This window comes from Psittacula echo (assembly GCF_963264785.1).
Source record: "Psittacula echo genome assembly, chromosome: 1".
Classification (NCBI taxonomy): Eukaryota; Metazoa; Chordata; class Aves; order Psittaciformes; family Psittacidae; genus Psittacula; species Psittacula echo.
This window is the reverse complement of record NC_137735.1, coordinates 97,262,529-97,288,279: the sequence shown is the minus strand read 5'-3', so window position 1 is coordinate 97,288,279 and position 25,751 is coordinate 97,262,529. Positions and strand designations below refer to the sequence as shown.

The 25,751-nt window shown below is 37.3% G+C and overlaps 1 protein-coding gene across 3 annotated transcripts in view; it reads right to left on the bottom strand.

Moving 5' to 3' along the window:
• Positions 1-25,751, bottom strand: part of IPO8 (importin 8) — a 49,038-nt gene that overhangs the window by 6,198 nt on the left and 17,089 nt on the right. For 2 of the 3 annotated variants that reach the window (XM_080623864.1, XM_080623866.1), the window contains exons 8-21: positions 25,337-25,421; positions 22,623-22,757; positions 21,514-21,613; positions 19,847-19,923; positions 18,517-18,633; positions 16,171-16,260; positions 15,189-15,354; positions 14,471-14,631; positions 13,895-14,020; positions 11,682-11,748; positions 10,877-11,002; positions 10,298-10,395; positions 9,166-9,261; positions 7,250-7,470 (exon numbers count right to left, since the gene is read on the bottom strand). In XM_080623864.1, the coding sequence (XP_080479990.1) occupies positions 7,250-7,470; positions 9,166-9,261; positions 10,298-10,395; positions 10,877-11,002; positions 11,682-11,748; positions 13,895-14,020; positions 14,471-14,631; positions 15,189-15,354; positions 16,171-16,260; positions 18,517-18,633; positions 19,847-19,923; positions 21,514-21,613; positions 22,623-22,757; positions 25,337-25,421 (1,665 nt within the window). The remainder of the gene's footprint in view (positions 1-7,249; positions 7,471-9,165; positions 9,262-10,297; positions 10,396-10,876; positions 11,003-11,681; positions 11,749-13,894; positions 14,021-14,470; positions 14,632-15,188; positions 15,355-16,170; positions 16,261-18,516; positions 18,634-19,846; positions 19,924-21,513; positions 21,614-22,622; positions 22,758-25,336; positions 25,422-25,751) is intronic. The other variant, XM_080623865.1, reaches the window with a different exon arrangement.

Genomic DNA, 25,751 nt, shown 5'->3' with positions numbered 1-25,751 from the left:
GTTAAAAATTCAATCCACCATTTCAAAAATTGCTATAGAAATACAATTTATAAAGTGCTTACAATTTCATTACCAAAGATCCCATACAACATGCTACTGAACTATAATATTCTCCAAGTAATACAAGTGATCATGTATTACAGCTTTCTGAACTTTACATGTGCTTAAACAAGGCTGGGGATCTGAAAGGGATTTCATTACATCTCCCACATTGTTCATCCTGTTAGGGCTTAGTGAAGTAACTCCATTCTCAGAGTAGTTGACAACAACAATGAATTACATATGACCACGTGTAACATTATGATCACAGATGACCTTCCAAGAAAAACAAAGTCAACTAGCATATCACATGACACACTTTGTCATGTTGGGTTTGGTTGCTCCATTACACGTGTTGAAAAATGTACATAAGTAGGTGAAGAGCGTCCTTACATCACTGCTAACTGCAATACTTTCTTTACAGAAGGAATGGGGCTCAAAAGAGGGCATACAAATCAACCAAGGAAACAGAGTCAGGAGAACAGAGTCTGCTTACTCCTGTCAGTTTATTTATGTCGAAAACAAGCTCATCACCATTTGCTCTCATGCCAACACTGTGAAGACCAAAATCCAAGCTAAAGATTATGCCACCTGTGAATGAAGCATAGCTTTTTTGGGACAGTTGTCCTTCAAGTACAAAAAGGAAGAACTTTCTCTACCTCCTCTCTCTGCCAGCACCTTTATCCAAGTTTGACAAAAACTCTGTAATCTATGCACAAGACTTCCATCCCGCATCTTGACACTGGGAAGCCATGAAATTTCTTCAAGCCCCAAATGTGTAACGAAGCAATTTCTGTGTACATGCACCAGAGTAGTTAATGACACTTGGCACTACCTTTCATAATACATTTGAAAAAGCTATCATTACACAATGCCAACTGCAAAATGCAACACAGTAAAATGGAAAAAACAAAAACAAAAACAAACAAAAAACAAAAACAAAAACAAAACAAAAACCAACCAACCAAACAAAAAACCAACCAAAAAAAAAAAAAAAACCAAAAAAAACCCCAAACAAACAAAAAAACAACAAACAAAACAACCCAAATAAATCTTAGTAATTAGTGGCTTAGCTACGTACTAAATTGTCTCTTCTGGACAGCAAACAAAAGTTTTGCAAGAATTAAGCACTGCTGTTTAAAAGAGAGTCATCATTAGGAAGCAGCCCGAATGGCTGAAAAATACAGCCTATTTGTCATGCTCCATTTTCAAGCTTCTAAACAGGAAAGTCATAAGAATGAACAGATCTTCAGTATATACATGTTATTAGATGGCCCAGAAGTACAGCAGAAATCCAGGCATCAAGCCACCTTTAGTGAACCTGAGACAGAAAGAGACTTTATTTCTTCCACCTGCCAGCAGAGACAAACAGCAGGATAAGCATCTGCCCTGCCTTAAGTTCAACATTCTACTTCACCCCAGTTGTATCAAGTACTCACAGGACTGAGCAAGCAAAACAGTTTTATGTATTTACATATTTTTGTAATGGCAAAGGACGGTTTCAGGACCATTCCTTTGCTATCAAATGGCTTATTATTTCAGCACCCTTCCTTCTACACAAGGGAGCCTAGATACGATTTCCCTCAGTGCTTTGTCCTTCAAGATTTATACTTACTTGCACAGCAGCACATAAAAGTCCTCCCTAACAATCACAAACTCTGCTTGCTCCCTCAATGGTGTATCAAGCCTGGAGTGCTAAACATGCAACATATGGCAGTGCAATGTCCGACTCCTAGGATTTTCAACAAGCTGTGTGTGGTCTTCACATTCTGCAGGACCTTTTCTTGCTAATACACTTCTTTCCAAGACAGGACAAAAAGGTCTAAGAATCTTTTGTATTTTAAACCACACTGAAAGTATTTCAAAGTGAAAATACTAAGCCTTTTTTTTTACTGGTTTGCTGTGCTCCTTTATGCAAGGATCAATTTGCTTTCTATTACAGCAACCCAGCTCCTGGACAAACTGCAAATAATTGGCCATTTCTTTCTTGCTGCAAAGTTGGAACCAAACCTGTTTTCCTATGTAAGAATGGGATTTTATATACAGCTGAGAAAACCAGGATTTCTAACTATTTAAATTCCTATCAAATAAATGCCCCTATTCACCTTCTAAAAAAAATAAAAATGCTACTGAGGGTTTTTTGAAGCAAGTTAGATTTTCTTTTCACCCTGGATTTCACAGAAGAATTTTTAGTATGAGAGTAAATATAAGTCATGCAGAAGTCTCACCCAAATTTCAGCTGTTAAGGAAAGGGTGAAAGGCAGTAAGGAACAAATGTTTCTATAAAAGGCTTTTCAGTTTAAAGTTTTTGTAGAAAACATTTGAAAATAAATAAATATAACATGCTCTGGCACATGGGCATTATGGGCACACATTCATAGATCTATGATATCTACAATGACATACTGGATTTATGCACAGTCTTACAATGAGTTCTCAGCTCTCCTTGCCAGGATCATAATATTCCAAATTTCTATTCAGTTCTAAATAGTTTCCTTATTTTCAATAACATGGAAGAACAGTTACTTATCCTACCACAGCTGCTTCCCTCCCCAAGATGTATTATTTCCATGGATTCTATCTCATGCCTTCACAAGCACAGTGCAAGAAATACTGCATTCTTTTGGCAAACACTGTTGGCTCCAGTCTGAGAGCATGCAGACACGGACAACCCTACTGCTGGCACGGCAAGATCTATGGGTACTAAGACTTCATAGGAGCAGAAGGAGAGCAGAGGAGTGTGAGATATGTGGACAAAGCATCCTGAAGAGCCACTGTTACCAGTAAGCTACAGCTTTCCTGCATGGCTGACAAAGAAATGGCAGTAAGATTCACTGGCCCTTCACAGCTGGAAGGTAGATCTATTTCAATCTTCTGCAATTTCTCTAGGCTCTGTGAGTCTTACAACTGATTTGAAAACCCCTGGCACTGCAGGGAAATAAAATTCTTGTTATTCAGCTCAGGGTGAGCGCAGGGAATGGAATGGAACAGTCTTGTTACTCAGCTCAGAGTGAGAGCAGGGAATGGAATGTAATGGGGAGGCATGGAGTGGAGTGGAATGAGGTGGGATGGAGTAGAATGGAATGGACTACACTAGACTAGAATAGAAATGGAATACATTATGCTGTGGGATCCCTACATCTCTGCATGACAAGTGATGTCACAGGTCTAAGGTGTCCACCCAGGAGAGTAGCTCTCTGCAGTGCAGGTCCCAGATTCATCCAGGAGACGGGACAGGCACAGCTACAACATGGCTCAGGCAGGGACTGATGGCCCCAGGCTGAACTGAGACACCCCCTGGGCCCTTGGCAGGAGACAGAGGGGTAGGGAACACCCTCTTGGTAATGTTTCCTCATCTCAAGTCTACCATGTCATCAATACATGTCATACATTGGGAAATACCCAGTGATACTACACACCTCCTCTTCTGTTCTGGGGCCTCCAGAGATTCAGACATTGGGAAGAAATTCTTCACTACGAGGGTGGTGAGGCTCTGGCACAGGCTGCCCAGAGAAGCTGTGGCTGCCCCATCCCTGGCAATGTTCAAGGCCAGGTTGGATGGGGCCTTGAGCAACCTGGTCTAGAGGAAGGTGTCCTTGCCCACACCAGGGGGTTGGATCTCGATGAGCTTTAAGGTCCCTTCCAAACTGTTCCATGATTCTATGATTTATTTCACTGCTGGTAACAACAGATCAAAGAGACATCAGTTTGATGGGTGGACCACTCGGTGGATAAAGAACTGGCTGGATGGCCGCACGCAAAGAGTTGTGGTCAATGGCTCGATGTCCACCTGGAGACCGGTAACAAGTGGTGTCCCTCAGGGATCGGTGTTGGGACTGGTCTTGTTCAACATCTTTGTCAGCGACATGGACAGTGGGATTGAGTGCGCCCTCAGCAAGTTTGCTGGTGACACCAAGCTGTGTGGTTTGGTTGATATGCCGGAGGGAAGGGATGCCATCCAGAGGGACCTCGACACGCTTGTGAGGTGGGCTGATGCCAACCTTATGAAGTTTAACCATGCCAAGTGCAAGGTCCTACACCTGGGTCGGAGCAATCCCAGGCACAGCTACAGGTTGGACAGAGAAGAGATTCAGAGCAGCCCTGCAGAGAAGGACTTGGGGGTGTTGGTCAATGAGAAAATGAACATGAGCTGGCAGTGTGCGCTCGCAGCCCAGAAAGCCAACTGTATCCTGGGCTGCATCAAAAGGAGCGTGACCAGCAGGTCGAAGGAGGGGATCCTGCCCCTCTACTCTGCTCTCGTGAGACCTCACTTGCAGTATTGTGTGCAGTTCTGGTGTCCTCAACATAAAAAGGACATGGAACTGTTGGAACAAGTCCAGAGGAGGGCCACGAGGATGATCAGGGGACTGGAGCACCTCCCATATGGAGACAGGCTGAGAAAGTTGGGGCTGTTCAGCCTGGAGAAGAGAAGGCTGCGTGGAGACCTCATAGCGGCCTTCCAGTGTCTGAAGGGGGCCTACAAGGATGCTGGGGAGGGACTCTTCATCAGGGACTGTAGTGACAGGACAAGGGGTAACGGGTTCAAACTTAAACAGGGGAAGTTTAGATTGGATAGAAGGAAGAAATTCTTTACTGAGAGGGTGCTGAGGCACTGGAATGGGTTGCCCAGGGAGGTTGTGAATGCTCCATCCTTGGTGGTGTTCAAGGCCAGGTTGGATGACGCCTTGGGTGACATGGTTTAGTGTGGGGTGTCCCTGCCCATGGCAGGGGGGTTGGAACTAGATGATCTCAAGGTCCTTTCCAACCCTAACTATTCTATGATTCTATGAGTCTATGCATCTTAATCTTCTGCTGCCATTCAAGTGCAGAGTATGAGCAGAATCTAGCATCATGATCTCCATATTTCATTTTCATTGGCTTTGTCAACTTTTGTCTCAGCTCTGAAGAAGACTTTAGTTGAACAGTAGTTGCCGTAGCTGATTCTTTTTGAAAAGCAACAGAAAAGAACTGAAAGTTATGCTGTAGCTCATAGGAGTAATTGAGGTTAGAGCCTAGTCAGATCTGCAGCATTCTTCCCCTCTGAATTTGACTAATTTCTCACTGAATGCTCCAGGATGAACTGTTTAAGGCTATTAATCTCTTTCACTTTTTATTTCTTTTTTAAAAGGTATGACAAGTTTACCATCTGTAGAGAACATCTTCTTTCCTACTGTCTCTGTATGAGTTCAGCATGTAGTAGAAAAAAAATGACAGAACAAAGAGCTGAATCTCAAGAACTTCACTTCAGCCATAAAAAACAAAACAAAATCAGTTCATGGAAATCCTTTTCTGAAGTGGGTAGATATAAAAATAATTCAGTAATTAACAATAACATTACCATGAGATGTGGGAGAGAGAAACCTAAAGGTGCCATTTTTCAGCCATTGGCACTCCAAAAAGAAATGGGCCCTTTATGCCTTCTTTGTCACCAATTCAAGTAACCCCTCTAAGTGATAAGATGTGTATTTATGTTAAGAGACAGGATGTACTGTAGACATGTTGTACACACAGCAGGTAGAAGTCGTCACAATGCTTGTGATAATATGAACCATCTGGTTTGTTTTTTTCCCCAGACTGCTACGGTAATACCTTCAAACACAGACACAAATGGGGAAGCTGCACAAAACCTGTATACCACAAATTTCTCTTGTATCTCCAAGTGGTTTTCATTCCAGTAAAACAGAATTAACATGCAGACCCGAAATATGCTGCAATTCTACAAATTACTGAGCTTCCATCCTCATCCCACTAAATTGTACTTAGGACAGAGGAGGGATGAAAACAATTTTTACTGTGTACGTGGTATGTGTTTCCAAAATATTGCAAAGGACACGCTGAAAGCAAGCCTGGATATACCAGTTAGTCACTGATTGATTTGGAATCACCATTTTATTACAGTTATGAAAAAGGTGATGCAGTGCTCTAATGCACCATACAGCTCTAAATTCAAGACAGACACTGAGGCAATAGCGCAGCTGTATCAAGATGGCATATAATTCTGTTCAGGGAAGATTAACTTGCATAAGAATTGGTATTTTGGGAGAAAAAGCTATATTGGGAGAAAAGCTACTTGGATGACTGAGGAGTGGAGAAACCCTCTTAGAAGAAGCTCTCTAGGGACTTGTTTAGAATTGAAAAGACAAAACCGTACCCATAAAAAACAGGTAGGAAAAGACTGACAATCTAAAATAAGGTACGCATCTATGGGTAAGAAGCTGCCTGTCTCGGGCCATTCTCATTCACAGCATGATTGCTAACATGCTGACACTTCACTTAGTCTGTTGGCATAGACTGTGCACAGAGAAGACTCATGCTAAGCCTATCCGTACACCTGCAGTCAGATGTCAGCCTCCATTGAGAAAATGTAACTCATAGCAGGAAGATGAGAGGTAGCTGTTAACTACATCTGACTGCCTGCTTTGCCCTTAAGTGGATTTGAATCTCACAGTTAGACACCACATCTCAGCTGAGAGGCAAGCACTAACTTTCAAGCACTGGACTTCACATCCACAAAGCATCAAATGCATGCTTAGCTATGTGATGACAGGCTTTGTCCACCTTCATTTACTTGACAAATGTTCAGCTCCTGTCCAAGTGCACACTCATGCAGTGTACACAAATGTTTGAGGAAGGCTGGAATGAAGTCTTAAGTTCAGGAGCATGCTAAACAGTTAGTACATCAGCAGCATAATGATAAATATGCAAGTTTATCATGAACAACTCGCAGGGATTAAAATAAGGATGTGGGATTCATTGGACAGAATGATGTTTTTTAACATTAAGTGGAGCAGTTGAAAATACTTTATAAAATATAGAACAGAAAATATGTATACAGTGTTTCAGGAAAAAAAGCATCTCACTGAAATCCTGCTGGTCAGCTCCGAATATTACTCTCAATGCATGCTGGTCCACCCCTTGGAGCAGCAGATAGTTTGTGACTAAGGAACTTAAAAGAATTCTGAAATATTCTAGGTATTGTACCCTTGTATCCTCACAACACGGAAAATTCAGCATGTGGCTCAACAGACCTGGAAAAGCTACATGGACATAGGTCACCTTCACCGGCATCACAGCAGTCAGATCTGGGGTGGATTACTTAGACTAGCCAGTGAATGAAAACTCTTTCATCAACACAACTAGGGACATATACAGAAGCAAACAAAAAAATTCAAACCCATAGACTTTTAAAAGAAGACAACACAGTACTTGCCCAAGAAAACAGTCTGTGTCATTCATCCACTGGTTTATGAACTGTGCAGTGATGGGCTCAGGATTGTGTGGAAATCTGATGTTCTCTAAGGTGTGCAGAAGTAGGTCAGGATTGTAGTAGAGAGCAGCTATGGCAACCTGAAGACACATGGTACGAAGCTCACTTGTTTTAACTCCTCTAGTTAATCGATCCAGAACAGCCTCCACAAAGAGTGGAATACACTGGGCATAGAAATATAAAGAAGAAAAGAAAAATAAAACAGGCATTGCACATGTTGCCAGATTATAAAAAAGTTTAAGATACTTTTATCTGAATTGATCTCCAGAGTTTGCTGAAGTGCAGATGTAACCTACCTCCTTTCCAACCTACCTACCTACCTGCCTCCTTTCCAACCCTAACTATTCTATGATTCTACGATTTTCAGGTCATGCCCACTAATCTGTAACGTAAAAACCATTCTATTCACTTCCTAGTATAAAAGCATTTTAAGCCTCTGATTACATCCTTATACATCTTCCCCAAAACAGCTATTCTCTGAGCTAAAAATTGCCAGTGTTATTCTCAGCACAGAAAATAATATTTGGGGCCATTTGGTGTAATTTTTTCTAGTGTGCATAAAAGGTTTAGAAAAGAACTCAAAAGATATTCTCATCTTTCAATAAAGATATCCAACAATTTCAAAACTAACAGGCATAAAAATATTACCTAAACCTGCAAGAAAAGAAGTTTTTCCTAAGAAAAGTGATGTTACATTTCTTACAGAAATTTGAAATGAGTTCATTCAGATAAAAGCAAGTATGCACAAATTTCTACACAATGAAATGAATATCTATATTTCAATGTGCAAGTTTATGCTTTATAATAACTTGGGAAGCATTATGAATGTTTTAGTTTATGAGTTTCAGTTCAGTGTGCAACCATTTTAATTCACAGAGTTGTGGAGTTCAATTAATCCTTCTACCACATACTTATTTCAATGCAAATGCTTACAGTTCACTTTAATCCCTTCCAGATTTCCTTTAAAAATAAAATCTTTCAGGGAACATTTTTATCTTCAGTGACTTCAGATTTAAATTAGTGAAGTTATATTGGCTTCAGTGAAATTAACTGAAAATTTATTACCGAAGTCCACAGATTCCACTGTGGCAACATCAAATAACGTATGTTAAAGAAATTGAGGCTGGAGTATTATGTAAAACATGAGACCAGAATTTAGCCCTTAATAGGAAAAAGACTGCATACTAAAAGTGAGCTAAGAAACTCTGAACAACTTACTATGTTTTGTGATTATGTTTTTCCCAGCAATTACAATCCAGCCACACAAAAAATTCATTTCCAAATGCACTGAGAAATTCAAAATATTAAAAAGGAACAAGTTCAAATTGCTTGGAGAAACAATTTCAGTAGTTGGATATGTATAGTTAACCTCACAGCCACAATTATTTAACAATGTGTGTTTTGAATCAAAAAGGAAATCCTATTAGGAAAAAGCAAAAAAAGATCATCCTGCACATCATACTCTACCCTTATCATTCAGTCTGTATTCATATGCTCCATCCCTGGTGGTGCTCAAGGCCAGGATGGACAGAGTCTGGGGTGACATGGTTTAGTGCGAGGTATCCCTGCCCATGGCAGGGTGGTTGGAACTAGATGATCTTAAGGTCCTTTCCAACCCTAACTATTCTATGATTTTCAGGTCATGTCCACTAATCTGTAATGTAAAAAAAATCCCAAACGAACAAATAAAACAACCAACCTTACAAACTCCCCTGAGTTAATTTAATTCTTTCTGCATTTCTCCCCATTTCTACACTTCACATTTACCTCAAACTCTCCCAATTCCAAGTGCTTTTTCAGGAATTATACACACATCATTGGAAACTAGTAAAAGAGAAAAACTGTTCAATATGTATCACCTGGTCAATACCCCGTCCTTTGCATTGAAGAACAATTACTTCTAGGAGTTTGGCTGCATGGCACTCTGCATCTTCTCCTGCATCTCCTGTTAATACCTAACAACCAGGATAACAATTTATTTTATCCACATGAATCACTGATAACTTTGAAATCAAGTGTGCTCCTGTACCTGTACGCATCAAAACCCCTCTACATAGCATATACATATCTATTCATGTTATATTTTGTGAAGGAATTAAGACACATAAAAAATCATCTCTATAGGACATAAATAAGGTTAAGTGGCTAAAGACGAATTTAAAAAATTCGAAGAAACTGCTATAGTTCTTTATGAATGTTAGTAATTTTTTATATATCATAGCTCTCCATTTTTTAAAGGAAATGCTACTGGTAAGAAACATTTATGTTTTCCACATTCTGCTTCCATTTTTTTACTTCAGTTCTAATAGATACTGGCAGATTAGCATGCTGGCAAAGTGAAGTCCTATCTCTAGGCTAGTTTCTGATTAAAAAGAAGACATATTCAATCACTGTATGTGTATGCACATACATGTGAAACTGACTGCTTCTTTTCAGTACATTCCAACCCTATGGTCAGTGTTAATCAAGCCTGACAAAGAAGAAGAATTCTGAAACACACTGAATTTCCCTAAGTTTCTTAAAAGTAAGATGGTAGCTATATGCCTAACACTCTATAATGCCTAAAATCAGAGAAAGCCTGCAGTGTGATCTCCTACTTTCAGATGAGAGAATCAGCATAGAAGAGAAACATAAATGTAAGAGGAACTTCAAATGAGTTCACACCTTAGCTGACAACTAGAGAAATCCAATTGCAGATACACAACCCAAGGAAATCAGGCTTCATTAATTCCTCTACTTACCAAAATAGCTGTTCATAAAAGAGAGTCAAGACGAACAGCAACTTTCTCCCACACAGATTTGTACATGTAATTTATTTAAAAGCATGTCACTTAACAAGTGTGAAAGTGCTATGTGTACTCGGAACTGAGCCGAGACCAAATTTCATTTTGTTCTGAAATTACTGCCAACCACCTGACAGTTCAGGTCACTCTGCTAATCTGATCATTAAGCACCAATGATAAGCTCCATACCAAGAATGAGAAGCCTTACCTTTTTGCACATAGCATAAATGATTTCTAAATGCTTTGGGTTAGACAGTAAAGTATTAGTGTCAATGGTCACATAATTATGCAAGAGAGGCATCATATCTGCAAAACAGGGAGAGCAAAAGAGAAAAACATTATAAGCTAATCCATCCAATTGCAAACCAGTGAGGCTGCAGTCCTGTAATGGAATTCATTAGCTCAGATTCTGGGATATGGGTGGAAATTTGAAATTCAAACTCTGCAAAAGTCTCTTTTGAAGCATTCTTCATAAACTGCACCATGCCTTGTCAGAAAAGGAAACAGAATTTTAATTAATTAATTTGTAGTTTCACATTAACTTTGTGTATTTCAGCTTGCTTTGAGTTCAGGACCTCCTATAATAACTGATCACACTAACAGATTTGAACACTTTTCTCCTACTTAAATATGCTCCTGTTATACTCCCACACTAAACAGACGGTCAGGTCATGACTCAAATACATGATCATTTTAAACCAAAACACTAAAAGGAAAAGACCCTTACTAAGGTGGGTTTCAGAAAGTAATTCCCAAGCAGTAGAAACATCCACAGAAGTGATCATACCTGCAAAGTACTCAAAGCAATCCTGCTGGAAAACTTCATATAGGACACCCAAAAGCTGCCACATTTGAGGTGAAATCATCTGGCATGTCAAGCTGTAGGCCAAGGAGAGAATTTCTTCATAAAACTCTGGAAAGGAAAAACAATTTGAAGTAGGGTGCTTTGAAAAAACAAAATTAGCTTGCTAATACCTTGAAAACTGAAACCACGCCCTGAGTCATATAACAACTAGAAGACAGCAATTAGTAACTAAATCAATATGTAGAAAAATAATACAAACTGGAAAAGACTCACTTAGATGAGCCTTATGCTGGCTATAGTTACAATGATATGCATAGTTTTGCATTACAAATACACACCAGAAAAATACCAGCACAAAGACATTGCTTCTAAACAATTTACTGAAAAATATTTTCTTCCTTCAACTTTTGTTTTTTCTTAAAAGGCCTTATCCCCAAACTGTGTAACTCTTTAGTCAAGGGTACTGATAAAGCAGTAATTTAATTGCAGCCCATGTCCATAAAATACAAATGTAATTGCAGATATTGCCCTTTAACACAGCTAGCCAGAACTATAATCAGAACTGCATCTTTTACTTTTAAGTCTGACCTTCAAAACACAATAACTAGCCTGACTAATGTATCAGGAGAAACAAATCATAACTGAAAATTAACAACCTTTTTTCTTTAAAGAAGCACACATACAAACGATGTTTCAGGAAGACAGTACTGTTTGTAGTAATAAATTTAAGATTTTTTTAATGTAAAAATAAGTAATGTTTTTCCTAAAAATTATCTCTAAAACATACCTATAACGTGTTTCTGCAAAACAAGGCCAATAATCTGTAAACAAATGCTCTCGAGCTGTTGAGTTATCTGAAATAAGAACATAAAGAAGTTTATTTAAAAACTTAGAAATACAGGCATTTAATCAATGCATTTGACTAGTTCAGTTTGACAAGTTCTTCAAAGCAAAAAGCTTTTATCATTTAAATGCTGCGTTAATGATTGGAATATGAAATAAGGTCTCACTGATGTAAGTAATCATTTTCAATAAACAGTATTGCTTTAAAACTTGTCACAGGATTTTTCTTTTTATTAAAAAAAAAATAAAAATCTTATTTTATGGTTGTTCCACAGATCCTATCAAAAACTGTATCTGTTGTCCTGTCTGGATATGAAGTTAACACTGTACTCAAAGTGTTTGAGATAAATCCTCTGTCCAAAAAATTTGAAGTAGAACAGGAAGAAAGGAAGAGATGCTTTCGCCTAATGTCTATGGACAGAGTAGGCTCAGTATGAGGAGGCACATAGAACCATAGAATAGTTAGGGCTGGAAAGGACCTTAAGATCATCTAGTTCCAACCCCCCTGCCATGGGCAGGGACACCCCACACTAAACCATGTCACCCAAGGCTCTGTCCAACCTGGCCTTGAACACCACCAAGGATGGAGCATTCACAGCCTCCCTGGGAAACTCATTCTAGTGCCTCACCACCCTCTCAGTAAAGAACTTCTCCCTTATATCCAATTTAAACTTCCCCTGTTTAAGTTTGAACTCGTTACCCCTTGTCCTGTCACTACAGTCCCTGATGAATAGTCCCTCCCCAGCATCCTTGTAGGCTCCCTTCAGATACTGGAAGGCTGCTATGAGGTCTCCACGCAGCCTTCTCTTCTCCAAGCTGAACAGCCCCAACTTCCTCAGCCTATCTTCATACGGGAGGTGTTCCAGTCCTTCATGCAGAAATCCAGAGCATACAACTGTGTAGAAGTCAGGATTCAGCCTTGCCATGTTAGACAGAGAGACTACATTTATGAATTAAACTAAATTAGAAATATATGGCTACACTATAAATCTAATTAAAGCCAGCAAATACAGACATTTCATGCTATTACCACAGGTAATTACAGACATAATCTTGCAGGGAAAAATTAAGGGATTAAGTGTGTGACCACAGATTCATCCTCTTACCTTCAAGTCACCTTTGAGTGACTGGAGTTTTCATCCTCTAAACCCTCTCCATACATAGGAGAGAGTTTTCAGCCTCATATGTCATTTCTATATAATTTATATCACTTTTAAAATTATTTAAGATGCTAAGATGAAGAGCACTCTGCACAGTATTTTAGTCTGTGCTTCACACAACAGAAAAAAGCTTCCAAGTTTATACCAAAACTACCCCAACCCTAAAGCTCTTCCTAGGCTAAAGCCTGAAGATCCACTTCAGACTATCATTCCTAATGCTCAGCTTAGCTACCAGATTTCACTTTAAAAAGATGCAAGGGGTTCTTGTAAAGAAATGAAAGATATTTTGAAATCCAATGGAACATAATGGTCTTATAAGAAAATAATTAGTATTTTAATGAATCTATTTTCAAAATAAGCTTCATAAAAAGATTTCACCCTTGCAATGAAGCATTTTCATCGTAAAACAAGGAAGCAAAACAAACTAGGACAAAGAACTTTGATGCTAACTGAGTTACTGACTGACTTTGCCTCCTTGATCAGTCACTGAACTCATTCCTATCTCAGTCAGCTCAGGTGGTATGAGCAGAAAGAATCTTTCTTCCCTGAATATGTGAAACACAGACTTACATTGCACTACAATTGGGAGACCAATTCCTAGAAATTCTATCCAAGAAATTGCTGAGTAAACAACAAAATATGCGTCACCATTGTAAAAAATTAGCCTTGTGCAAGATATTTCTTCCTAAAAATCTATTTCAACAGTCTGTAATACAAATATCCAATTAAGTATTACCAAAATAAGAGCTAAGGATTTTACCCTCAGGATAAAAATTCCCATCAAAGTTGAGAGTTCAACAATTAAAAAAATCATAAAAGTAAACTGGGCTTTAAATTCAAATTTGTCAGAGTTCACTTGGTACTAATTCACCATGCTGCTACAGAAAAATGCACATTCATATCAACTCAAGAGATGCAACATACATAGAAGCACTTGTTAAAATGAATGAAAGGCATAAGGGAACAGCAGGAGAAAAAACACATAAAAAAATCTCACCTCCTTGTGATCTTCCACAACTGTCAGGATTGTGTCAATTGTGTGCAAGATGCCCATGGCCATAACTGTTTTGTCCTCTACTTCTTCATATTCCTCACTCTGAAGGACTTTACCAAATATTTCAGCCTGTGAAAAAAAACAACTAACTCAACCAACTTGATATTCAAGAGCAAGCTCACATTTCTAATTTGTCATGCAAAACTAAGACAGCTAATGCAACAGCAGCAATGCCTTATCTGTAAGAGCTGTCAGCACTGAAAAATACATCCCTTACTTTTGAAAGGAAAATGCAGAAAATTAAAATCTCCTCCTTTTTGAGAGGTCTGGCTATGATGTATCATTTGAAACATCAAATAGGTAAAAGACTAGCTCATTAAAACCAGTGCTAAAATTGGTATCTTTAAAAACCTACAGGTTGTAAAGATACTTCATACTGAAATGAATACAGTGAATACTAAAGGTGGATCTTTATAAAGATTACTTTAAACAGTGTGCAATTCATACAAAGTTCATTACATGTTTACTAAACTAGGCATGTTCTTCTGACTGGACTATTATTTTACCATTGCCTCTTACCAGGTGCTGAGTCATGTCAACGGCGATAGTAGCTACTTCCTGACTGTATTCACAGATCATCTTCTGGATTACATTAGTAAGATCGTCATTTTCTGTCTCTCTAACAATGTGCAAGAGCTCTTGCATAACTGGCCTTACGTAAGGCTTCACATATTCCTTGGCTAAAAAAATCAAAAAAAACCCCAGGTGAAATCAACTGTCCATAAACAAACACCCAGTATCTCAAAACTATTATGGAACTGACTACTCTTGAACAACATAAGTTAATTCACTAAAAAAAACCCCAAAGCCAAAAAAATTACTCAAGGCACGTTTGCGGCCCATAACTAGCAAACCAACAAAGTAAATAAACTGTATATTTACCACATTCAATACTAAAACACCATCTACAACTAAAATCCACTGTTTTGGGGGAACACATGCCACCCTTCTTTCTTAAAGATACAAGTTATTTCTTTTCACTAAAGAAAAACAAAGACAGATGCTATTTACTTTATTCAAAGAAATTTGTTGATTCCAACTTTTTTTGTGTAGAGATCCCCCGTAAAAACTTGAAGTCAGAATTCTGGGATGTATACAGTAACTAATGGGCAAGTGAAGCAGTCTAAACATGATGAAATGTTCTGAAATCTACATCTTTCAAGTGGCAGAAATGTCTAGATAAATCCACACCAACCTCCTCATCAGTGTATGCAATTAATGAATCACTCTGGCATACCTTGCTCTTGGTTGCTTATTAAAGTCTGAAGAGCTATGGCTGCTTCTACTTTGACAGGCATTTCCTTATCTTCAATCAGGCTCTTCTTTGCCAACTCTACTGCATTCCTCAAGTTTAGCTCATTGTGAAATTCCAAAGCACTGAATGAATGAAGTACCCAACAGGACTGCATGATGGGGAAAAAAAAAGCAAGTTTAGGGACTACTACAATTTTTAGCATTTTTTAACTGATACAAAACCAATGCTAATTATCTCAACTTGCACATATTGCTTTTTTTTTTAATTAATTATAATGTATTCCTACAGTAAATATAACAGTTTTTGCACTCAAGCAGTTCATAGAATCATAGAATGGTTTGGGTTAGAAGGGGCCTTAAAGTTCATCCAGTTCCAACCCCTCTGCCATGGGCAGGAACACCTTCCACTAAACCAGGTTGCTCAAAGTCCCTGCAAGTCCAACCTGGCCTTGTACACTTACAATCCTTTATCTTCCTTTCTCAAATCCTATAAATACACTATGGGTGTAACTGGCATTCCTAATTCTGGTCCTTCTGGGAAAAAAACCCAACAAACAAAACAGAACAGGAATTAAAGAAAATTAAATGTTTGTTTATGACTGATAGGACCAATTGGGGATTTTCTTCAAGCTACACTCAAAAACTGACATTACCTACTCTGTGGAAGTCCAACCTATTCTTCACAGTCATCCAACCGATCTAGTTTTTGAGATCTACTAAAGAAAAATAGTCACAAAAGGGCCACAATCAAAGAAGTAAACAATAATATGAGAAATTTTCCATCAATTAATTTAACTGACAAACCATTTTTAAATCAAAATGCTGAAAAACTACTGCACAAGGCTTTACTTGAAATTTTAGTATGTATTTGCTTTATTCCTTTCATTAACATTCAGAATGAAGTCAAACTGCAAAGGAAAGAATCATGACAAATACTGAAATAGCGATGAAACTTGTGAACTTACTCTAGCTCTGAGGTACCCCAGGTTGGACATGAAGAGTGGAAATACATGATTCTGTAACATCAGCTCCATTTGATCCTTGAAGACACTCTTCTGTTGATGTAAATAAAAATTAATTTTGGAGACCATTCATTTTACATACTTCATTCTAGCCAATATTCCATTTCAACTACCAATTATGGGAAATACAATGACTTGTCTATGTAGTAAAGGTATTCTCTCACAAAAAGATTTGGATCTTGTACCTTGAACTGAACAAACCTCATAAGCATAGCAAGTTCAAAGCCAGATAAGTGAACTGTACATACAATATTCAACTCTACATAACTCATTACAATACTGTAAACTGGAGTTTCCATTTTCTTTAAGGCAATTGATTCCAGCTGATTTTTCTTAAAAATTAATAAGGATCAATGACCTAGTACTTCCATTCTTTCTACAAAGGAGTACATACATACCTGAAGAAAAATATAAGCTTAGTATGAAAGAGATCTGAGTTTCAAATTACCTACTATCAGCATCAAAACTAATTATTTTTACAAACTACAACAATAATTCACATCTTTTTTTGTTTATTAATGGACTAAAATAAGTCCTTTGTGATAGAAAGCTGGAGGATAATCAATGAAAATAATCTTTTATTACTCAAACCTTGGCAAATCCCAAGATATTCACAGGAAGCCAGGAACACCAGCATGGAGACCTGGGACTTTCTTAGCACCTCTAGCCCCAGGATACTAGAAAGTATGTATGCTGGGGACTGTGTAACCATCTAAAGGAATGATTCAGTGGCTGAGATAGGAAAAAAGGGTGAAAAGGGACATTTAACATGCAAAATTTATCTTGGATGATCACACTTTTACTTCACCAATGCATAAATCATTTTTTCACACACTAATTTCCCATCCTTCAGAGCGGTGGATGAAGAACTGGACAGAGAAAAAAAACACGGAAAAGGGAAAAGAGATTTCCTTTGTGCACACAGGTCAGATTTTCATACATTAAACCGGAGCCACTACAAGGAACCACGTGGCTAAGGCAGAGTCCTTGTGTTTTACGGAGCTCCTTACAATCTTATCTCACCAGCTAGAAAGCACTTATAAATCAAGTCTTTTATGAAGAAACGAATAATGGGATTTTTCAATCAGCCAAATCCCAAACACAAGAAATTCAGAGCTGAAAAACATCTGCAACGTTTGGGGTTTTTATAAAGTATATATAAAATATATACTCTCTTATAAAGTATAACTTCATGTTTCAAGACTGAAAATTTCAAGTAAGAGCAGTATACTGGAATAAATTCCTTTTTTTTTTTGCCTTCAGGACAGAGATAAATGGGTTTAGAAACCCCTAACCAATATGAAAGGCTCCTCATAACACAAACAATGTCCTCCTATAATAATGTCCACTGTTATACTCCAGCCTGAAGGAGGGCATTTACAATCCAATGTAATCTACAAAATATCTGCAAAAGTTACTGATGTTTCTGGATTTCAGATCAGATTGTAGATAGGTACGTTGGTAACAAATAGATGGCAAATGTTGCTTGTAACATGAAAGCACATCCTGCACAGACGGACAACTCACATAAAATATAATAAAATACTTTTAAAAGGACGTCTCCAGCACAAGGCTGCCATTCTCATGATAAAAGGGATAACTTTTTGACAGTTATCATGGAGATAGAGCATACTTTAGACTCCACCTTCTACAAAAGCATAACGGAAACTGTAATCAATATTACATCAGAGAACAACAGTGTAGATTAGATGTATATTCAAATACCAGACAAATACTCAAAATTCTGAAGATACTGTATAAAAATTAGAGGAAGGTGAGAAACTCTGTGCTCTGTCCTGTTACTTTCAAAACTCCCAAATGGCAGACAAAATAAGAGTTAAAGCCACATACTGTAGGGTAAGAAAGCTGGCAAGCTAGACGAAACATTCCTGCAACATGTTAAATAAACGTTTTTCTAGAACCAGAAGCCCACAATAGTGCAGGCTGTTGGGCAGTTTGCTAAAGAATCATAGAAAATGTTATTAATGGAATGCACGTTTGCATTTTTAACGCCCTTTCATTTTACTTGTAAAGTAGGGGAGTAAACAAGCAGTGCTTTGGAGAAACTTGAGAAGAAAAGTATGCCTATAAAATGGGAATATAAAAACCAGGAATGATAATATTTATAAAGAAACAAACCCTCAGATTCTTACCACACAGTGCAATCTCTCTACAGACCTTATAAACATGGCTAAGGGCTAGCCACACTTTTTAAGCTAAGACTTTTTTATTGGAAAAGGCAGTTAAAAATAAGAATTAAGAGCCTTTTTCACTTCTTTACCCACATACCTTCAATAAAATATCTGCTAGGGATCCTATAACATGCAAAGCTCCATCTTTTTTCCTTGGATCAATGTTTGGCTCTGTCAGAATCTGGTAGCAATATGCCATCATTTTTGGTAGTACCTATGCAACACAGAGAACATACAATCTTGTTTTGTCAATTTTAATAGCATTGTTTAAGTTAAAAAATTCAAGTAGAAATTTCACCTTGGCCAAAGCAACTGTGAGGTACTATGTGTAGCATCTTTCCACAGCTAAAATTTAGCAGGTTCCTTTTTCAACTTTTCAGCCCAGCTTGTCAGAACTATATTAATCTCCTTGAAATTTCACATTAGCAACATTACATAGGTATTTTTGTTGTTGTCTTGTGGTAAATCAAGAAAGGTGATGAAAAGGCAAGTACCACACCCATTTTATTGTCTCACACAGATACATATATATATATACACATATACATGTGTGTACATATATGTATGAATATATACATATTCAAGAACAGCCTGCACTCAAACCTCGTAAACTTATTTTAAATCTATTGATTTTGGCAGTAATTTCTGAATTTGACTAGACATTGAAAGGCTTCTTGGCAAAACAAATTGTTTAACGTCATTTCCACACCCATTATATGCCTTTCAGATACTATCACATTTTGACAGTCTCAGTGCAAATTATGAAAATGAGAAGATCAGTGGGCAAGGACTGTTTTGACAATAAAGAAGAAGAAAGATCATAGGCTATTCTACCTGACAAAAAACTATGCTCTTCTCTAAAAATCTACTTGGAAAAAGAGCTCCATGTTTACTGGATGTTAAAACGGTATCCAGAGAAAAGTTTACAGTTTTAGTAAACTGGAATATGCTTTCCAGGGCTTGGCAATCTTCTGCACAGATTAATGTAAGTATAGAAAGATCTACAGGAAAGTTATATCCTCATTTAAAGAGTAACTATGAAACTGCTTTAATTCTTGATAATTTCATTGTTGTCAACAGGGTTTAAAATAACATCAGTGAAAACTAACAAGGATCAAGTTCACTTTCCCCCTGCTACAGTTTGGGAAGCTCAGAACATCCATGACAGAGGCTGCTTGTAAACTTGGGAAAATACCAGTACATCTATTCCAACTCAGTTCGTATCTGGCTGCAAGAGGAATCCACTTATTTATAAATACACACATATTTTAATTCACCCAATATTGATAGCACTCAGCCAGGAAAACATTTGACTATGTATGAGCAAGTAGATTTTTCAAGACTAGCTTCCTGGAGCATCTTCAGCTTTAAGGGAAAATTACATCATTAAGGAAACTTCAAATAAATAAAAAGCACTAATTCCATACCTCTTTTCTCTTCTTCGCAGCAGTATAAAGGAGATTCTGTGCTGCTGTTGTAGTAGATGCATAATCCTCAAATACATCTAGAAAATTTAAAAAAAAAAATCCATTTCTGAATGACAGAATAAAACTTTTATACACCATCTTGTCTGTGGGATATCACAAAATCAAGGTGAATATGTAACTTTAAAACTATTGACAGAGTTGTATTCACAGTTAAAGAGTCAGATCCAAGCTTATGTCACATAGCTTATGAAAGCATTTACTTCTTGCCTTCCTGATCTTCTGACCACTCATCATTCCCTTTATTAAGGATGTGTTATTTATTGATTAATTCTTTGAGACAATGTATTTAAGGGATGAAAAGTCCTGGGGTTTTTTTTGTATTAAAACTTCTATAGGAAAACCAACACTACATTTCAGTACCATCTGCATACCATACGTACACATTTTTGGCTTGATTTTATTAAAAACTCATGGGAAACTTTTTGTTTGTAAAAACTACTTGGCTATGGGGTAGTTCTAAATGTACTGAGAGTTTAAGCTTTTTAGCTTTATTCATAACACGTAAACCTCCTTTAATCATATTGAAAATATCACTTGTATCTTGAAAAAAAGTAGTCTGTGCTGCCAAACATGTTCTAATGCAAACATCCCTACACAAACTGAATTAAAGAAAAAGATCTAAAAAACCATAATCTTAAATTGTGGCTAAAATTACACACTAACGTTTCCTGACAGCCTGAAGATAAAACATGATTAAGAAATACGACCAAACTACAAATTCTGTTCCAAACCCAAATGTGTATCACTATACTTCAACTCAATGTAATTTCATGCTTATTTCTTTTCTTTATCCTTCACCATATTTAACTGTCTCACTACATATAAAAATAGGATTCACTACTTACACAGCATGAACCTAATTCACATACTAAAAATGAGCAATGTATTTGTACCCCAGTGATCAACACTATATTGTGATTAATTTTTTGCATGACAACTCTCCAAGGGTTTTTCTTATTATTCTATGAACATTTAAATTCTGTTTTCACATGTATTAATCCCAAATCAACTAATTAAAAATTCCCAAATGCTACATATCTCTGTAGTGCCTGGCGTAAGGAATTTTTCCAGCCACAGCTGCTATATTTTTAATATACCTTTCTCTTTCTCAATGACATGAGTCTTTTAATAAAAGTAGTTATTCATAATATGGTCTTATGTGATATTACTTGTACTGTGTCTTTTGGAAGAATATGTATTTATAATCATCTTACAATTTAGCAATAATAATTGGGAAAAACTCTGAAGATATTAACAATTTTCAGTAAGGAAGAGCAAGTCAGGCCTCTTCTGGTCAAAGCAAGAGCTGCAAGAGATTTTGAAACTGGCATTAAAAAGAGAGCAAGCTAGTCTACTGGGCTGCACTGAGCACATGTGAAGTAGGAAGAATTGTTAAAACAATCATTTAAAGCTACCAGCCAAATGGCCAAAACTCACTTGATCTGCTGTTTTCTCTTAACTCAGATTAACTGAGATTTAAGAAACTAAATTTTCTTCCTCCAGTTCAGGACACTTGTGAAGACAGAGACATTACAGTGGCCATGCTGTTAACTGGGACTACAGTGCACAGTTACAATGAAAGCAAAAAAATAAACACAAACATTTACCGAATTTCATGCGGATATATTCATATGGATCCTCTTGCCAGAGCTCTTCGTCCTCATCTTTGTAGCACATTAGAGAGAATATCACTTCTTCTGTTATACTCTAATATTAGAGAAGTCAAATACACATAAGTACACACAAAATCAAATTCCAGTACAGGTTCCCTCCACTATGCACTGATTTATTAGACTTACTTTCCTGAAGAGTCAAATTCTTTTAACCAGTGTTAATTTTGGCCAACAGAATTAAGCTTACAATATACTTTTCTTTTGCAACAGTCCCAGACAGCAGTAATTATATAATCTACTTTATAAAGTGACTCACACAAAATATACTTCAGGACACAGTCTATGAACAGCAGAACACGGCATTCGGCAGAAGGATCTCACCAATGCAACACTTGATATGAGAATGGACTTCAAAGTCCTTCTTTGTAAGAGTCATTGGATTAACTAACTAGAACAGAGGAACTTACGATTTGAAAAAAATAAAAGCGTAACGATAACATTTCACTTGGTTTTAGTTCACGTATAAAACAAAGAGTTAAGTTTCTCACAGTTCATGTTCTCTTTGCCCACTATCTCTTCACTACAATCACAGAATCACAGAATGGTTTGGGTTGGATGGAGCATCCTGTTTCAACCCCCCTGCTGTGGGCAGAGACATCTTCCACTAGCCCTGGTTGCTCAAAGTCCCATCCAACCGGGCCTTGAACATTTCCAAGGACAGGGCACCCACAGCTTCTCTGTGCTGTGTCTCACCATCCCCATAGTGAAGAATTTCTCCCTATATCTAATCAATTGTGACTTTCCAAATTTGTAGACAATTCAAAACACTAGTAAGTAATAAAAGACAGAACATTATGACTGTCTGGAAAACTTCCAAAATAAAAATACGGAACAGAATCTTTAGCTGAGTTAACAATATCTGAAATAAAATGTAGTCATAATACTGAAAAAAACCAACCACATTCATACAGAAATGTTATTTTTTGCCCAGATCATTTGCTGTATGAACCCTTCTCTAAAACTGCAAAACTGCTGGTGATGTTCTGCTGTTTTTATAATCTGTAATGACATGCAGTGTTTATGACTGGGTTTTATACACTGACCTGTATGTGTGGCTTCATTTGCTTCCATGTTACAGAGTGAATAACCCCTTGGTTCAGGTAATTTAATGTTTGCTGAAGAACACGTGGCGCAACATAGTCTTTTTGCCTGTATTGGTCTAAGATTCTTAAGAGAACCTAAAGAAATGACAAATTAATATTTCTAAATGAAGTTTCTTTCTCACACAGAGACATGCAGTGAACCTCTTTAGTAAATGCACATGGACAGATTAATTAGTTTTATAGCAGAGGCTCTATGGTTAGTTATCACTGTAATGCCCTGATCCAAAAATCAGAAAACATTTAAATATGTTTATACATATATTATATATAATATATATTAAAGTATATATATTATCTATATTAGATCCTGTAACATTACGAATATTGCAGGATCTAATCCTGCAAGCATTTACGTACATGTCTACCTTTACTACTACCCCCACCATGTGATCACTTGTCATAGTAAACCAAAGATATACTTCAATATTCACAGGCTCTCAATTTACGCAGGCCTCAGCAAAACTTGGAATAGGTTAGGAAAAGGTACAGTGAGATTTTCAAACTGGTTGGCTGCTAAATTTGTTAGCAGTGTCTGTGTTCATTTTTTAAGGACAAGCCCCTAAAGAAGACAAATTACTTTGGAAGAACAGAGGTAAGAATAGAAATATTAACTAGAAAAATAGGTTAGTGCCTAAATCTGTGAATCAGAAGAGATGCAAAACCCTTCAACTCCCTTTTGTAATCATCATCTAGTACCACCCAGCATGCTATCCTAAATTCTGTCACAGAAAGCTCCCTTAGTATACAGGCTTGCTCTACTAAGAAAAATCTACAGAACAAAGCCACTAACCTGCATTAATGGCAAACGAACCACGCTAATAAGTGTAAAGAACTGACATGTACACAAATAACAATAAAAATCAAGGGCAATGTATAACAAAATATCAAGTTGTATTTTCAGAAAAACAATTCTGCTTCATAATTCTTCACAACATTATAATAGATCTTATTTTGGATACAACTCCTTCATTATGAGTACCAAGTCTGATCTTAAGTCTTTTATACGATACGCTCCTTGGGCAAGAATTATCTATAGCTCATATAGATTCTAGCATGATGCCAGCACTTTACAACTGATAAATAAGTAATGAAGGCTTAGTAATGTAATATTCACAATAGAATTCTTATTAACTCTGCAAGAAAACATGACAAATCAGCATTTAAGAGCCAGAAATAGAAGAAACATGCAGATGGTCCAGTCCATTTATCTTGAAAGCCAAACTGCTCCCTCTGCTACATAGTGTGATCTCTTAACAGACAAACCTTAAGTATTTCAAATGACAACTGCTCATGGGATCTTATATTTTCACTTAGAAGTTAAACACTGAAAGGAGTTTAGAATAGACGTTAAACTATATAATTTAATGCTTACAGACCTACCACAACCATTCCTCTCCCTGGTTCTTAATATTTATATATTTACACAGAATTAATACACTGGTGGATAAACTATCCTATTGTCAAACTGGATGGAGAAAAGTAATTTTGTTTTGCAGACAATTCTCGTATTTTGAAATTTAGTTTAAATCTGACTTGAAGTTATAACAATCGCCTGGCACCCCACATCGAATTTAAATCATAAGAAGCCTAAAGACACCCTGTCAGGGATTTTTAAACTGACAGCATGCTAAGCAGCCACCTATTCTGGAAATATACATTATCCAAACACTTGTCACTTGAAAAATTCTGTTCCCAGGTGTTTTTCAAGATTTACAGGTCAAAGGGAGGCAAGAGCACAGATCACAAGAAGGAGAGTGTACTGCAGTCTCCTGACTTCTTAGAAGCCTGTTTGGAATATGTAATCCAAAAGCCTGAACACTCAAGAGTTTTAGCTGAGAACTATGCTTGTAGTCATATAGTATATGGTAGGCTGCATAAGAAACAGGAGGAGCTGTGCCAAAAACATCCAAGCTTAGGAGCCAGCAGCCAGGGCTTTCAGGCACCAAATTACTACATCCGTTCCACCAAACCAGGGAGATGCTGAAAGCTCACAGCTGGAGGGGTACACAGCTGAGCTGACAGAAAACCACAGAAAATTCTGACACGAATTGCCTCTCTTCTATGCAACTCTATCAGAACTGAGCTGTCTCCACAACACCATGCTACTCACAAATAATTAGCATTCCTCAACAAAAATTTCCTTGCAAAGTGTGAGTTTATGCTGTATCTTCATAAAATATGTTTGCCAAGTATAAAACCACTTTCATTGCTGTTCTCCAGATACCTTCTAATCTGCTTCATCTTCCTGAAAGAAAACAGTATCATTGGATTACTGTGCCTAAGTTGTTCACAGCAAAAGCACTTCCTAAAGACTGGCCTGAAAATGTACCCTTCTATGATATGAGGGCTCTGCATCAATAGTTTTGCCTCTCAGCTGTATCTAGAATGTTCATACATGATAATACCGTTTCACCAGCACTCACCTTTCCTGAGAATTTTCCTGCAAGGTTGTTTGAATTGCTGAAAACTTGCATTATGTACCTCAGCTGTATGGCACTGAGTTCTAAAGAACCTCTCAATAACTAAAAGGAAGACCTGCCTGACTCAGTTCATTTTTGTTTCATGAATGAACTTCGATACGAGCACACTGTTGAAAAGCAATACATTTCTTCAGTGAAAATTATTTAATTCAGGAACAGATGAACTGTACTTACCTGTTGTATGCCCACAGCGTAGGTTTTTAAAAAAAACTCTGAGAATTCAAAGTATTCTTTGGTCACATTCCCAGGACTTCCATACCTTTAAAAAGAGGATGCAGATATTTACATTTTGAGAATTCTATTGTGTCAGGAAAACACAGTAATTTCTAAAACAAGGGGACCCTGCATAGTCTTCCATCCCCAAAGGAATCCTCTCATTCAGATTCCTTCTAAGCCATTATTTCCCATATAATTCCCCGCTTCCCTTTTCTTAAGATTACGATAATGTACGATACTGTAGTCAAGTAAATATAGCCACCTTTTTGTCACAAGCTCTGTAACTTTCATATTTATGGATTCCTTTTCAAATCTTCCCCTGCCTTTATGTTTGAGAATATAAGCACTTGTAGCTGAATGCAGTAAAAAAAAA